Consider the following 16,106-nt stretch of genomic DNA (forward strand, 5'->3'; position numbering starts at 1 on the left):
CATCTTCTTAAGAAAGCTGGGGCATCAGCCTTCTCAGAGTGGATCCGTTACCTTACACCCAGACTTGGAGCAAGACTCTGCCAGAAAATATGCGGCCCCGCCCGTGATTTCTAATGCTTTAAAGGATGATTTGCACAGCTCATCACAGAAGAATCTTCATGGAATATGTGCAGTGCCCAGGCCTGCAGTGTCAAGACCTGGGTCATGAGAAGGGACACAGATGAGGGATTTGGGGGGCCAATGCAGGAAGGAGTTTCTGTGTTTGATGATAAGGGAGGGCTGAGGAGAGAGCGGCCTGGGTATGTATGTGAAGAGACAGCATCAGACTCCATTCTGCAGCATGGCCAGGAGCCAGAAGAGTGTGTGCTGCAGCAGCAGGATGGCCGCCAGGGGGAGATGCCTCAGGGTGGCCCTGCTAGAGCTCGAGAGGGCCACAGGTGCAGCTCTGAAGCCTGCAGGGGTCTTGTCCTAGGCCTCCACTTTGCCTCCAGATGACTCCAAGCAGGGCCCCCGGGGAGCAGGGATGATGTCTGGAATCCAGCCTGTTGTGTTTTCCACCACCTCCTGCAAGGGAGAGCAAAAAACAGGGTAAAGGTAAAGGATCTCACTTTTCTTTCCTGAGATCATCCCCAGTTCTCGCAGAGCTCACAGGCTAACCATGAGGCTCTGACCACATCTGCAACCCAGGACAGCAGCAACCCACCTTTCTGCTTTCTCAGCACCCCGTTCCCTGACCCAGCATTCCTACCATTGCCATTCACGTCCCTCATTCTTCTCTTTTCCTGCTTCCACCCAGCACCACTCCCCACCCTTCCATCTCTAACTCTAAAGGGTGGTCTCTCCTGGGACACTCACATCAATGGTCTTTATTATCACTGTCTGCTGGGCCTCCTTGCAGGCTTTCTCAGCTTTCTTAATGCTCTCCAGGGTCCACTTGACATCATTCATGTCCATCATTCCCTCCATGGGGCTGCTGTGGGTGGTAGGATCAGGGCAGGGGGAACAGATTAGGATTGACTTAGAGCTTCGGCAAAACATGTACACTCATTTTTGTTAGAATCAATTCCATGTCAGCAAAAGCCATAAGTAGTGTCTTACAAAACAAAGAGACAATTATAATGAGTTTGAAAAGAGAAATATCAGAACTCAGAGATGAGAATTTTAAAACATGAAAAAGAGGATCTTCTGACTCTTTAGGAAGTGATTCTTCATCCGGAGGGCATGGAGTAAGACAGGTTCCCTGAAGTCACTGTATCAACCTTCTCGGAGGCAATTTCATTTCCCTGAAATTGTATGTGAAATAGGGTGTATTTGCATAGATGTGCATTTTTTTCATGCAAAAATATTTCATAGTTCTCATGAGAACCTCAGAGGGGATCCTTACCCCAAAATAATGAAGGTTCATGACTTGAAAGTAAACAGAGTCTTTGGCTTAGTCAAGTAGCGTATGTGAAAAAAGGCAGACAAAGACTTTGTACATAAAGGATCTCACTTCTAGGGTTCAGTTTTATCTGTTCCTCTGAATGACCTTGCTGATATGGGAAAAGAAGTCCCACAAAAAATCCTGTCTTGTGCCAGAGCTTTCAGAGTTAGATCCTGATGGGAACAGGAGTGAGGGCGGCAGGAGCTGGTCAGGCAGCCCCCGAAAGAATCCTGACTAACCAGCTTAGGAGGTAGTGGGTAGGGCTTCCTTTCTTCCTCCCCCAGTCCTCCCCAAAGTTCCTTCCACACACACGAGGTCCTATATTTCAGGATGACTCACTCTGATGCCTCCTCCCCCAGCTCGTGGGCCACGTAGATGATGTCAGCGTACCCCATGCAGCTAGAGATGTTATTTCGGGGATAGTAGAAGAGGAAGATGAGGCACATCTCATTAATGGTGCTGGGGCCTCCCTGGAGGAAATAGACAAAGATGGAGAGACAAAGATACAAAGGCATGCAGAGACAGGAGGACAAAGCAAACAGAAAATAGTTGAAGTGGTTATCTTACCAGTGATGCCATTCTCCTTTTCCCTTAAGGTAGAGCCAGCTCACTGCCCTATTTGCTGCTCTATTTCCATTAGTGGACAATTATTGATATTATTTCCAAAAAGCATTCCATATATCTGCCCTGACCTCAGCTTCACTGCCACTATCCTGGTTTGGGCTAGATTATCTGCCTCTCAACTAGTGTCAGTCACTCATCTGTTCTAATTGCAATCTGACCTCTGTAGAGCTGCCAGACAAGTTGTTTACAATCATCTTGCATCCTGCCATTTGCCTATTCTGAAACCTCCAGTGGCTTCCAGTAGTCCATTAAACAATAGTCAGTCATCACTAAACCAATTATTTGATTCTATCGAATAAATTCCAACCCATTCATTCATTCCATTTACTTACCTGGCAAATATTTACAGAGTTAGCCCTGCTGTCCTGGAGATATAGGTAGGTCAGGATCACCCCTGCTTCAAGGAATGTTTCCAACTTTATCATCCTAATCCTCATTCCATTCCTTCAGATATCTTTTCCCATTTTTTAACTTCCAACCAAACTTCTTCATGTGCACCACACGCTTTCCTTATATATGGCTTTCTCAGTTTTTTTCCTTCTCCAGAATTCCCCATCTCTATGTGTCTAAAGAAGGACTAATTCACCTACATCACGTGTTCAGTTCATTGTAGTAGGATCTCATGATTCTTTCCTGTGAATTTCCCTAGTGGTTTATTCCCATTCTTCTTGTATGGTATATATCACTTACTAACTTGTAATATAATCATTTGTAGGGCGGTATTTTTTCCTCGTTGCCTGCAACACGTTTTGAATCCCACAAGCACTGAACCACTCCCGATGCACAAAATGGGGGATTTTTTTGTGATCATAGAAACAATAGCCAACTTTAATTGAGCATCTACTACAAGTCAGGCAATGATTTAGGTGTTTTGCATGTGTTAACCAACTCTCACAACAATCTTATGTAGTAGAAAGTAGTATTAATCTTATGCGAATTGGGAAACTGAGATACAAAGAAGCCAAATAACTTGTCTAAAGTTAGAAATGTACTAAATGATTGTGCTGATATTCAAACCGAGGCAATGAGGCCCCAGAATCTCTGCTCTTAGTTGCTATAGCATACTATATTTCCAGGGTCTTAGTGGGTTATTGGCAGAGAATGTGAGAAATCCCTGTTCCTATCTTAGATGCATGGGGTGTGAGAACATGAAAAGCCCCATGTGGATGTGTGATGCCATTGGAGGAAGGAAGGGGCTTCAGTGAAATCACAGGGGTCACTCGGTAGCCAAAGCCATGAGTGGGCTCTCCACTGGGGCTATGGTCATGGTGACCATGGCGGGGAGAGAGGTCACTTACAAATGTCATGGAGTCACAGTCCAGTGTCTGGTAGTGACATTCTACCAGGAATCCATCTCCCTGTTCAGAGTGAAACATGAAGGCTGAGAGTGAGACGCAGAGGGACTGGTACAGCTTGAGAACTTTCTTGGCTGGCAGTAATGAGGTATGAGGCTGCTGCCCCTGACTCTGCTAGGCCTCCCTCAGACTCTCACCAGCTTGATCTCCACTCGAGAGGGCAAATCTCGAGTCTCCTGCAGGTTGAAGTCGTAGGAATCGTCTTTACAGATTGTTCGAAGTTGTGTTCCATTCCTAGAGGAAGAGAAGGCGGGAATTCAGAAATAAAGAGAAGATGAAATAGAGAGGGGTCTGCCAATAAAGATGTAGCATGTGGGTGGGGTCATTCTGTGAGTAGATTATCCACAAAAGTAAACAAAAAACTTCTTCCACAGTCTTATTCCAGTTATTTCTACTCTAAAGATAGTTGTAGCTCTTCCTTATTCTCAACCGGGCATAATTGTATGCTACAGAATAAATCACTATTCTTAAAATTCATTCCCACCTGCAGAAGGGAAAGCTTCAAGGTCTTCCCTCACCTGTATTACACTGCTTGCAGAGCCCGTCCAGCAAAGTGGGTGTGCAGCAGGTAGCCATATACCTGTATGTCAGGCATAGGAGCTCCATTCATCTGTAACAGGGAAGAGGTGCACCTGATTTGTTAAGGACTCTGTTCTTGACCTGCTGCTTGATTTTCCTCCCTTGATATTTGACACCTTCCTCTGATGACTGACATTTGCCACTGTAATTCTTATTGAACCTTTCTGGCCCTTCTTCCTTCTGCACTCCCCTTGTTCTCAAAGCCCAGACTCCTTCCCTTCCTTGCAAAAGTCATGTTAGTGAATTTCCTGAGCACCAGGCTGTAATTATTCTCCAAGTCTGGGGCTCAGGCTGTGTGGGCTTGTGGATCAGACCAGATCTGGCATGGGGGGGCAAGGAGAGTGTGTTTCCTCCTCAGGAAGGGTGTGCCTCCCAGCTCCACCTCCTCAAACTTCTCCGTCCTACACAGCCCACAGGACATGAAGGACTCAGCGCCCGGGGGGATGAAGTGGATGGGAAACGTGAGGAAGCCCAGCTGGAGGACGCCCATGTCATATTTGCGCAGCTGAGAAGTGTAGTACACGTGAATCCCTGAGGAATCATACACACCTGGTGCAGAGAGGAACAGTCAATCACAGGAGACAGGAGAGTGGGTCACAATGCGGAGAGAAAGAGGCCCAGGAAAGCTGGGGTGGGGCTTTGACCACAGGGAGTCAGCACACATCCCACAATGCGTTCCCAATACCGAAAAAACTAGCCAGCTCCACCAGCTTCCCTTCCTTAAATCCTCTGGATGCTCACCAGGAAGGTTGTTAAAATTGCTGTAATGAATCTCCAGTCGGATCCACTGAGGGTCTAAGGGGGTCCCAATAGAGACGCCTACGTCATCTGGAAACTGGTAGCTCTGTTGGAAGGAAGTAGATTTGGCAGCAAGAAGGGCTGGGAACCAGCCGTAGGGATTCAGGGCTTCTGGCCTTGTTTTCTAATTGTCATCCCAGACTTCCCCTATCCCCTGGTCTTCCACCAGCCCAGTGATCTCATTACCCAACCACATGCACCCGCTTAGAAATGTGTTTACCCCATCATGGGACTCACAGTGCCCCCGACAGCCCAGCCCACGATGACCTGTGAGCAGAGGGAGAAGGCGGGGTCGGCCCCATAGCAGTCGCTGATGCCTGTGGGGAGAACGCTAGCATTGCCACAGGCGTACACCAGGATGTGATGCACCATTGTCTCATTGTGGTAGACCAACTTAGGCTCAAACTGGGCAGAAAAGGGAGAGCAGAACATGATCAAGACCTTCTACATCAAATCCATATTATCTTCCTTCCTTTGTGTCAAATAAGACTATACCCATTTCCCTCTTCTCTCTGTTTCTCTCTCTCCCTTTTTCTCTGTTTTTATTCCCCAAGCTATCATTTTCCCACCCACTCAGTTTGACTCTTCTCTCAACTCCCCCCTCCTTTAAGTCCCTTCTGGAGAGCAGACATATGAAATCTAGCCTGGGACATTCCAAGACTTCTGCCTTCCCTTAGCAACCTCCTCAGTTCACTGTATCTGAGCATGTAGCCATGTCTTTTCAAGTTATCTGTCTAAAGAAAAAAAGTCTCTACATTTGCCACTTATTGCCAGATCATACCTTTATTTATTTGATCAAAATTGCAATCACTCAAATATGAAATTGGGTTACCAAGTTTTAGTTCATTCTAGCCAGACTTCGCCAACCTCCTGACAGCCCCTGGCCATATCCTCTCCCTGCCTTTACCTCCTCTTGGGCTAAGAGAGCACAATTCTGGGGCCAGGTTGAGGCTTATACTTTGTTCTTTGCAAACAATTATTAATTCTTAACTTTCATCAACATGTCCGTTGCATTGTGGGGCTTAAATAAAATCGCCCTGGGAGTTACATTTCTGGGCTCAGGAAATGATGTAGCCATGACCTCCACCAAGCCCTGCCTGTCCCCCTGTTCTTGCAACTACTTCCTTCTTGCTTCCTCCAAGAAATTTTCCAGACCTCATCCTCCAGGGTTGACCACACCCCCTGCTCTGCTCCAGCACCCTTCCCTGCCTTGACAATGTCCCCCATCTGGTCCACCATACCTTGTAAATGTGATGCTTCTGGCTCACAATAGGGAGAGGAAGAAAGGTGCAGGCATACGTGGTGTCATCCTCTGGAATGAGGAACTGTGGAAGGGTGCACAGAAGCTGAGCCAGATGACAGTGAGGCTCCGAAGAAATAGGGTAAGGGCCAGGCCAGGGAAAGGGGTTCATGTTAGGGTCAGATTGGCAGTCCTTAGGAGACAGAGAAGAGTCAGAGTAATCTCCACCCAAGGGATGTACTGAATACTGGGGGCAAGAGAAGGGATCTGGGTTGAGTGGGGTGAGGAGAAGGGAGCTGGAGGCTGCTGGGTGTGACGAAGGTGTCTTATCAGTGATCTCCAAGTCATGGATGATGGTGTCCTCAGGGACATCCAGATTGTCAGGGTGGACGACTTGTAGCAGAAAGATAGACTTGACAAAAGTACGCTCCTGATCCAGCTTCGGAGTGTCATCCAGGCCATAGGCAGCCAGCACCCTCACAGTGTCGCTCTGCGGGGTGCCATGAGCATTGAGGAGCTGCCACCCCTGAGCAGCACTCTGCATATCCCTGCACCCAAGGACCTACACAAGGCACATGCTCATGTCTACATGGTGGAATGGAAGGAGCTTCACACTAGGAGTGAGAACTAGTCAGGTTCTATTTCTGCCTCCGACGCTCACTTGCTGGTGATCTTGAGCAAGTCACATTCCCTCTCGCATGCCCTCTTTAAGCTTGTATCCACATCTGTAAAATGAAAGGACTGAATTAAACTCTTATATCCTAACACTCTAAAGGTCAGCGAAACTGGGCAGAATTCTTCAAAAGGAGAACCCTGGAGCAGGTGGGCAGGAGGTGAATCAGTGGGAGGTCACCCTGCAGAAGGCTTGTGGATTTCAGCAGGTGGCACAATTGGAGCATTACCTGGGAAGGCTGAGGGGAATAGAAGTCCTGGGAATGATGACTAGCTGCCTGACTGGGGGCAACTACCTCTCCAGAAGGAAAACCTGCTTGTGATTAAATGCTTTTCTCTGCTCGCTATTTTACCATAATATCCAGGTCATGAGGATCGCAAGAGCGGAAGGGCCTGGAAAAACGCATGGTGGTGTAAACAGCATCTTCCGTCAGCCCCAGCACCTCAGCATCCTGGCTCCCATCCTCCTTCAGAGTGTCTTCGTCCACCAAGTGCTGATCCTTGGGTCCAGTGAAGGTCAAGAAGTAAGAACTAGGAGCTTCAAATGTCATGCTTTGGAGCAGTGGCTGTCCCTTTAGATCCCCTAGGATACTAGAGTAGCAGAACCCAGGTGTTCTTTATTATGTAGTTTTCTCCTTGGGCAGAGCATGGGCTGAAGAACATGGCAGAGCACCGTTTTATGGACAATGGAGTTTCACCACCTGACCTTGCTTTACTTCTCCCATTTCAAATCTCATCTCCATAAAGTCTAATATTCCTGCATCCCTAATACTTGAAGGCTCACATATTATCTGAAGTATATATGGCATTCATCCTCTCTCATGTGGCTCTTCATGTAACTATTTCTCAAACAGCTTTGAATTTTCCCCAGTGACCTGCATTTAGTGGGCTATTAGCAAGTAAGTGGTGCAAGACTATCTCACAATCTAATGGTTTCATTCTCTCAGCAGTCTTAGAGACTTGCAGTCTTGAAGACATAGATTTCAAACTCTACAATGGACCATTTCTGGAGGGACACACCAGCATTCAGCTGGCATTCTGGGAGTGTGTTTAGATATCGTTGGGGAATGTGAATCCTTTCTGGACAGGAACCATCCTTAACCCAACAAAGACCCTCATCCTTGGAAGCAAGTCACCCTCACACCGAGAAATAGACATTGCCTTTAGGCAAGACTCCTCCAACGACCAGGTCACTTCCCACGTTGGTGTAGCGATTTGTGACACCCAAGCCCACCCAGCCAGCTCTCCGGACCTGGAGCTCAAAACTGATGATTTCAGCCTCAAGGTCAAAGTCCCAACGCAGGAAAATGACATTAGAAGGATCTAGGAACCTGGAATAGCACAGGCGAGATGTGGGGCCAAGGCAGTTGCTTTGTAAGGGGGCTCCCAGGGCCAAAAGTGGAAAAAGCCTGAAGAGAAGGTCATGGGCCATGGCTCCTGGGACCTGGAGCATCTCCCTTGCAGATGAACATTCGAGAGCTTCAGAGTTTTATGTCCTACCTGGGCCAGGCACCATGCCATGGGGGAGGGCCAGGCTGTGGCACTTCTGATCTGATTATCCTCTGGGTTCAGAGCGATGCCCCTTACATAACTCTGGAGGTGAGAGGTGCCTGGAGAGGATACAGGGCAGGTTGCTTTCACTATGAAGCAGGGGCTTGGCATAAAATTCTTAGGATTGAATCGTTTAGACTTTCCACCCTGACCCCATGCCAGCGTTCTGCCAGTGGGGACCCTGCAGAATCAAGAAAGTTTAGTTTCTTTTTCTCCCCCTCCCTTCCTGCCCACCTCTTCCATCTTCTATCCTGGGATGTCTTTACAGGACATTCTGCCTCTGGAATATGTCCCCACCCCACTTTTTATGGGCTTTTCCCATTTTGTCTATGTATAGAACTTCGGTACTAGCAAGGATGTGGGACTGCTTGTAAACCCAGTTTTTCAGTTTCCCAGTGCAGTGCAGGAAGGAGGGAAGTTGCTGGCAGGGACCGGAGTGAAGACTGCAATTTCCATCTGCTAGAGGAGCCTTTGCTACTAATCGCTAGAAGGACACTGAGAGGAGGGATAATCAGCTTCTCAGATGGTTGAGTCTGGGGGCAGCTTTGTTTTTCTGCACACTCCTGGGGAGGAGCAGGAAGATGGAGGAGGTGAGGGGAAGAAGATGAGAAATAAACATGAGTTTGCCTTTGGGATGCTTCGTGCTTTCCCTTCCGGCCATCGATTACCTTTCAGAGAAATTAGTTTAATGGCTCCACAGCAGGCTGAGCTTACCTGATTGAGCACATTAGTATTATGCAAACAATGGAAGCAACACAGAAGGAAGGTTAGAATATTAGAACACCAGAATAGAAAAGAACTTAAGAGCCACTTAGTTTTCCAAAAATTTCAATCCACTTAATTTCTAGATGATGAAACGGGAGCTCCAAAGGGTAACAAGAGTGGTGCTTGATACCCCGTTGAGTCAATGGTGGGTCATAGTCCCTGACCATAATTTTCTTAGGTCACAGACACCCTACGGGTACCAGACCCCCGCCATGCATTTCCACATGGCTTGTCCTGGTGGAGGAATTTAGTGACATTTGTTGGCTGCTTCTTAGGGAAGAAACCAAAGTCTGACTCTAACTCCACAGTATTTTCCCCCTGGTGACTGACACAGCTGACCTAGAGCTAGACGTCACCTCATCTGACCCCTGGTTGCCGGCTCTCCGTTTGACAATAGAGAGGACAGGGACCCTGAGGGCCTCTCCCACACAGACTGTACTTCACCTCTCCACAGAGGAATTCAGCTCAGGAGTAGATGTACAGATGCCGGCGCGATCTGCTTACAGCTCATTGCAGGCATAGTCTTTATTTTTTTTTTTTTGGCTACTGAGCTCATCAAAGCTGGTGAGGACCCAGCTAAGGTTGTTTGCTGCTGCTGTGAGCACTTGAGTAGTAATTGGGGTGTGGTGAGGGAGAAAACAAATGCCTCAAGGGGGCAGCCACAGCCCCTAACTCTAGGCCTGACAGAAAAGGTAGGCAGCCATCTGGAAGCCAAGAGGCTTATCTTGGCCCAGGACCAGAGCTGAGCCAAGAGAAAAGGAGAGGTCGGAGCCTGGGAGGCACTGACCTTGAGGAGCAGTAACACCAGAGAGATAACAGGTGCGTGGAGACATTCTGATCCCAATCTCACTTAAGGATTAAGGGAGGGGGCAGTAGGGAGACAGGATAGCCAGTCTTGTAAATTGAAACGGGCCCAGGATCCCTTATCCTGCAATCTCTCCTGCTGGCCAGAGCACTGTCCTCAGCAAAGAGACAAGGTCCTCAATAAAGAGCTGGGAGCAGTGACTGCAGACTCAGAGGGTCTGTTCTCCTGGACCCTTATCTGGCTTCCACCCCGGAAGCCAGGCCATTGCTACACCTATGTGGGGCTCTCTAGGGAGATGGGGCTGGGGCTGGCCCTGCTTCCCTTCTGCATTTATCAAGTGCCTGTGACAGGGAAGACACCACAAGAGGGTCACCGACCTGAGGGCAGTGCAGTCCCAGGTCTTGAAATAGTGAAGTTCAGTTTCTAAACCCCTCTGTGCCTCCTTCTTGCTCTCTGTAAAATGCTGCGGTTGGAGAGATGGTGGATGCAGGGACTTTTAAGTTGAATTTCCCAGATGATTGGTTTCCAAGCTTTCTGAAAAATGAGGCCTCTTATCAATGTTGAAAAAGAGGTAGATCTCATTCTTTTTTATGACTGAACTTAAAGAATGTGATTGGATTGTTTGTAACTCAAAGTATAAAGGCTTTTTTATTTTTTATTTTTTATTTTTGTTTGAGACAAGGTCTCACTCTGTCACCTAGGCTGGATTGCAGTGGCGTAATCACAGCTCACTGCAGCCTTGACCTCCCAGGCTCAGGCGACCTTCCTGCCTCAACCTCCTGAATAGCTGGGATTATAGGTGTGCACCACTATGCCCAGTTAATTTTTGTATTTTTTGTAGAGATGGGGCTTCATCATGTTGCCCAAATACTTGATGTGCTTATTTCACATTGCATGCCTGTATCAAAACATCTCATGTACGCCATACATGTATATACCTACTATGTATGCACAAAAATTTTTTTAAATAATTTTTAAAATTAAAAAAATTCTGAGAATTTAAGCTTTTAATTTCAGCTGAGTACCAAGTGAATGGTAATTAAAGACTAAAATTACTACCAGTTGTCATATTTTAATTGAATTTAAAATTTACCATTGCAAACATAGAAGTCAACTCTTATTGAAAGCTTAGTCTGTACCAAGCTCTATTCTAAAATGTATTGACCCTGCATTTATAGATTTTGTTATTATTTCCATCCTATGGATGAAGCTGCTGAAGCCCAAGGTCCCACCACTGGGTGGTGGCAACACTATGAGTTGTTGGGAAAATATAACTAAATCTATTATGAAGTTGAAGTAAAATAATTGAATATTATATAATTATATGAATTAATCAAATATAATTAAATATATTTCATAAATAATTAAATATTATTAGAAATAATTCAAGGAGAAAAAAATCCCCCAACCCAGAAAACCTCTCTACAAAGGTAGATGAGAATAAAAATACTTTTAAAATCTTTTTTTTTTTTTTTTGAGATGGAGTCTCGCTCTGTTGCCCAGACTGGAGTGCAGTGGTGTGATCTCAACTCACTGCAACGTCCACCTCCCGGGTTCAAACGATTCTCCTGTCTCAGCCTCCCGAGTAGCTGGGATTACAATTGCCCACCACCACACATGGCTAATTTTTGTACTTTTAGTAGAGACGGGGTTTTACCATATTGATCAGGCTGGTCTCAAACTCCTTACCTTAGGTGATCCACCCACATCGGCCTCCCAAAGTGCTGGGATTACAGGTGTGAGCCACCGTGCCCGGCCAAAAATCTTTTTTTTTTTTTTTTTTTTTTTTTTTTTTTTACTTATTTTAAGTTCAGGGGTACATATATGTGCAGGCTTGTTATATAGGTAAACTTGTTTCATAGGGGGTAGTTGTACAGATCATTTTGTCACCCAGGTATTAAACCTAGTTATTATTGGATAAACATTAAGCCAGAATGTGATGCAAGTTAATGCCAATCTGTGAAGAGATTGTGAAAACAGAAAGAAATCTCTGCTGTATAGCCCAGCAGATACAACCTACTACATACATGTTCTCAAGATAAACAGCAACTACTCCTCGAGTTAGAGGACTTGACAGCCCCCTTCGCCAACATATAGTTCATTCTAGATTCACTTGGTAATTGCGTTTAGGTTTTCTAATTGGCTTTACATAAAGAAAAAATAACTTTCTCATATCTTCATAACAGTAGGTAGTTTTACAACTTGGTGCAGGGTGTCCCCTTTAAGTCAAGTAAGATTCCTAAACTGGGCTTTTCCCTAGGTTGTTGGGCTTCTAAACTGGCTCTTATTCTCCCTTAGAAACTGGGAAATAGGGCTCTATCTTCCTTGATGACTACCTTTCAAATAAATTGTTGTCTGGTTCTTGAGGAAGGTATTTCTGCGTTTCAAAGCTCCTAAGAGGCTTATTTAATTTTTAAAAAGATTTATATACATTCAAAGAGACGAAAGAACTTCTCATTACAGGTCTGCTGGTTAAGTGCTCAAAGGAAATGAAGTGAAGGGAGAGAAGTCCCTTGTCTTATTTTCAACAGGGAGAGTTTAGCCTCTCTTTCTTAATCTGTGTTTGTCCTCACGGAGTCCAGCACAGGTAATTGGAGATAAGGCCATTGTCGGACTGCCCTGTAGCGGCCTCTATGCTCACATGAAGCATGTGGGTGAGAGAGGTCTTCATTTACTTCTATATGCATTGCCTGATTGCACTGAAATATTTTTCATTTGTTGCAAAGTTTCGAGGCACAGATTCAGACCGGTGTTCTAGGACACAGCTGAGAGGGTGCAGGCGAAGTCCCTACACTAGGGCACTCAGTGCATATGGGGAGTGTGGGGATGCACGTGTGAGCACATGTTGGCACTCAGGAAGCAGGAAGCACTCAAACCTTCAGTTTGACGTTTGAATTTCAGTTGGAGCTTCAGGCCCAGAGACTGTCAGCCACTGATTGCCACCCTACAGGCTAGGATCCTGCTCGCTTGCCCAGCTACACTGTCCCATGGCCCTGCTGGAGAGAGCCTGTGGGGCCAGGGAATGGTGACATTTCCCATTCTGCCAAGAGCTGCTGGGTGCTCTTGGCTGCCGTGAGTACAGGACAGATGGCAAAGCAGAGGACGCCACTCAGTGGGGGTAAGGGGCAGAAAGAGGGACCTAGTCACTGGAACACCATGGGCACAGCAATTGCTCTGTAACCCTAGCCTTGCCACAGTCATTCCAGGCATAGCGTCCCACCCTGAGGAAGGATCCCTTCTGTTCCCAGCAGCCCCCTCTATTGACTTTACTCTTGGGTCCCCTTCTCCAGGATGTGGCCTAGTTAGTTACTCCTGGGGATGATCACTCTATCTCCCCTCAGCCTGGCCTGCCTGTGTGTTTCAGACACTACTGCAAACCTGGTGGAGTGAAGGCCACGTGGGTACTGGTACCATGTGGACATGCTGAGGCCCCATGCTGCATCCTAAGGAGTTCCAGTACCCCTAGGCCAGTTGATACCAGCAAGATCTCCAGGAGCAACTCCAGATGCTGGCTACTCTGCAGAGTCCTGGGATAAACAGGTGAGAACCTTTCCTGGAGTAGATTACAAGGCTGTTCATGGCCAATGTGATGCAGGGCAGAACCATGTAGTGCACCTGCAGCAAAGACACGGTGAGAAACCCTCCCCGAGCTTGTGAATATAAGTCACATACACAGACTTCCCTGGCTTCCAACCATAGACCCTACCCCTCCTCCTTTCCTTGACAGCCTTCCCAAGCCAGCTTTCTTTCCATCCAAATCTCCCCTTCTTGCCTTGTAACCACAAGCAGACCTCTGCTAATTTCCCAAGTATTTTCAGAGAATGCTCCCTGTCTGAATAGCACAGTGATTTAGCCATAGGCTCTGGAGGGTTAGAGGCAGACCTTGGCTCTACCACTTTTGAGCTCTGGGGAAGTCTTTTAATCTTCCTGAACCTCAGTTTCTGTATCTGTGAAACTCTATCCATCTCAGAGGACTGCTGTGAGGACAGAACAATACAATTCAGGTTAAGTCTTCAGTATAATGTAAAAGGACATAGAAAACAATCAGGGGGCCTTAGCCATTCTCTCCACAATATGCATATATGAAAAGCATGCACACAGGCTGGGCATGGTGGTTCATGCCTGTAATCCCAGCACTTTGGGAGGCCAAGGCAGGGGGCATGACCTGAGGTCAGGAATTTGAGACCAGGCTGACCAACATGGTGAAATCCCCTCTCTACTAAAAATACAGAATTAGCCAGGGGTGGTAGTGCAGGCCTGTAATCCCAGCTACTCAGGAGGCTGAGGCAGGAGAATCACTTGAACTCAGGAGGTGGAGGTTGCAGTGAGCCAAGATCACATCACTGGACTCCAGCCCGGGCAACAAGAGCAGAACTCCATCTCAATCAAAAAAAAAAAGTATGCACATGTAAAAAGCATGTTGCATTTTTAATGTCAGTACTAAAAGCACCCCACCCCAGCCCAGGGATGCTTGGGAGAAACCTGAAGAAATTCTAGGCACTTAGAAGAGGGGTGGGCTGAATCTCTCATCCAGTAAATCCTCCCCTCATAAGCACACACACTTGGAATACATAGCCATGTTTCCAATTAAACTCCTGTTTTTAATACCATACCCACCTCTACCTGAAGTTCTCAAAGCCCAATCTCAAACTGATCTTTTAAGCAATCAGACTCTCAGAAAGGAGAAGGGTTTACATCTGTCATGTAGAGCTCACCAAATGTTGAACTAATAAGCCAGATTCAGAGCTGGGTCTGCAGCCTGAGTAAAGTCATTTACAGAGTGAGAGACAAGACAAGGAGGCTCAGAAGCTGGGACAGGTGCATAGTGAGCGAGAAATGGGGGGCAGGGGTGTGAGAGAGAATGAATGAGACCCAGGATCCCAAGACCCTTGCAGAGGTGGGAGTCAGGAAGGCTACTGTAGCTGAGCCACCTGCTTCTAGCTCAGAGCTTCTCTATCCCAGAGGCTGTAGACCAAACAAGCAGGTAAGTGGGATGCAGGTGGGAGTGAGTCAGTGAGGAGGTGTGGGAAGGATACCTCTGTCTCTTATGGTAGTTTGGATAGTTGTAAGGAGAGAGGCTGGGAGGGTTTTCTCAGCTTGCGATGAGTGAGGAGTTTTTCCATCAGGGGATATCATCTGCCTATGGGTCTCCATGATCTGCACGGTATTAGTCTGGGAAACCCAGCACACTTGACAGAACTCTGGTTTTAATTGTTCTTCCCTTCATTTTCTTGGCCTTCCCTCTGTCACCCCCATCTCTCCCTTTTCACACAAGGGTATCCAGACATGAGGATCATCTGGCTGAGACATTAGTTTGGCTCAGCCTGGGCTGGCCAGTCTACACTGGGTGCTACCTCCCTTTTTCATCACTTTAAGTTCTTGATCTTTCCTAATACACTGTGTACTGCTGAGGAAGATGGCCTTTCCACGTGAACCTCAGGCTTTCTTTCTAGAATGTTTTTTATGCTACCTAAACAGAGGGACTCTAGGGCCCTGGATCTAGGCCATAGAACAGAGGGACCAGAAACTCAGGCCTTGATGAAGGGCCTCCCTAGATGTCTGAGAACAGATTGAGTTCACCCAAATACATGGTTTTGGCTGCATTTGGAAGTCTCTTATTGGCCTCTCTTTGACTTAGTATCACTTCTCTGCTTCTGGTAACCTATCTGACTCTGAGTCATTCTCTCTCTCTTTCCCTCTCTCTCTCAAACACACACACACACACACACACACACACACACACACACACACATCCTCAGTGTCTACATGGGTCCTCTACCCCTTGGCCCTGCTGTGACTTCAGGCCCACACCCCTCATGCCCTGTCTTCAAGGGTAGAATGAAAATTTAGGGCAGGTAGACTAGCTTGGAGCTTGATGAAGTCTCAGGAGTAGAGTCCTTGAGAGAGGCTTACTTATTATGAGAGTTCACTCAGGCAGGACTGGGAGTGTATAGGGTCTGGTGGGAACAAGTGGACAAAGGTGAAGCAAAGATGAATCAGAGAATCTTAGAATAAAGGAACCTGTAATCCAGGTGAGGCAGATGGAGATGCCTGGAGGCAAATGTGGTCCGGGTAGTTCAGCTGTCCCCTGGCAACATCTCGTATTCAATTTAGGTCATTGTAGATGTTTGTATAGGTCCCTTTATAGTTTTTGTTTTTTTTTTTCAGCACAACCATGGATTCTGAATACCGAACTTTGCAGCTGCCCATTGCAGACTACAGGGCCACCAGAATCATCTGGCCAAAAGGTGAGCAGAGGACGGAAATCAAATCATGCTGTTATGTCCCTGGACC

At 46.8% G+C, this 16,106-nt stretch overlaps 1 protein-coding gene across 1 annotated transcript; it reads right to left on the minus strand.

Moving 5' to 3' along the window:
* Positions 1 to 321: 321 nt before the first annotated feature.
* LOC129040058 (DBH-like monooxygenase protein 2) lies at positions 322 to 6,744 on the minus strand. The gene is given in 10 exon segments (XM_054493937.1): positions 322 to 564; positions 856 to 973; positions 1,763 to 1,893; positions 3,346 to 3,405; positions 3,540 to 3,636; positions 3,921 to 4,012; positions 4,364 to 4,530; positions 4,723 to 4,825; positions 5,017 to 5,184; positions 6,021 to 6,744. Coding segments are annotated over 10 exon segments (1,722 nt in total). The 5' UTR covers positions 6,564 to 6,744.
* Positions 6,745 to 16,106: the final 9,362 nt, after the last annotated feature.

This window comes from Pongo pygmaeus, chromosome 6, assembly GCF_028885625.2.
Source record: "Pongo pygmaeus isolate AG05252 chromosome 6, NHGRI_mPonPyg2-v2.0_pri, whole genome shotgun sequence".
Classification (NCBI taxonomy): domain Eukaryota; kingdom Metazoa; phylum Chordata; class Mammalia; order Primates; family Hominidae; genus Pongo; species Pongo pygmaeus.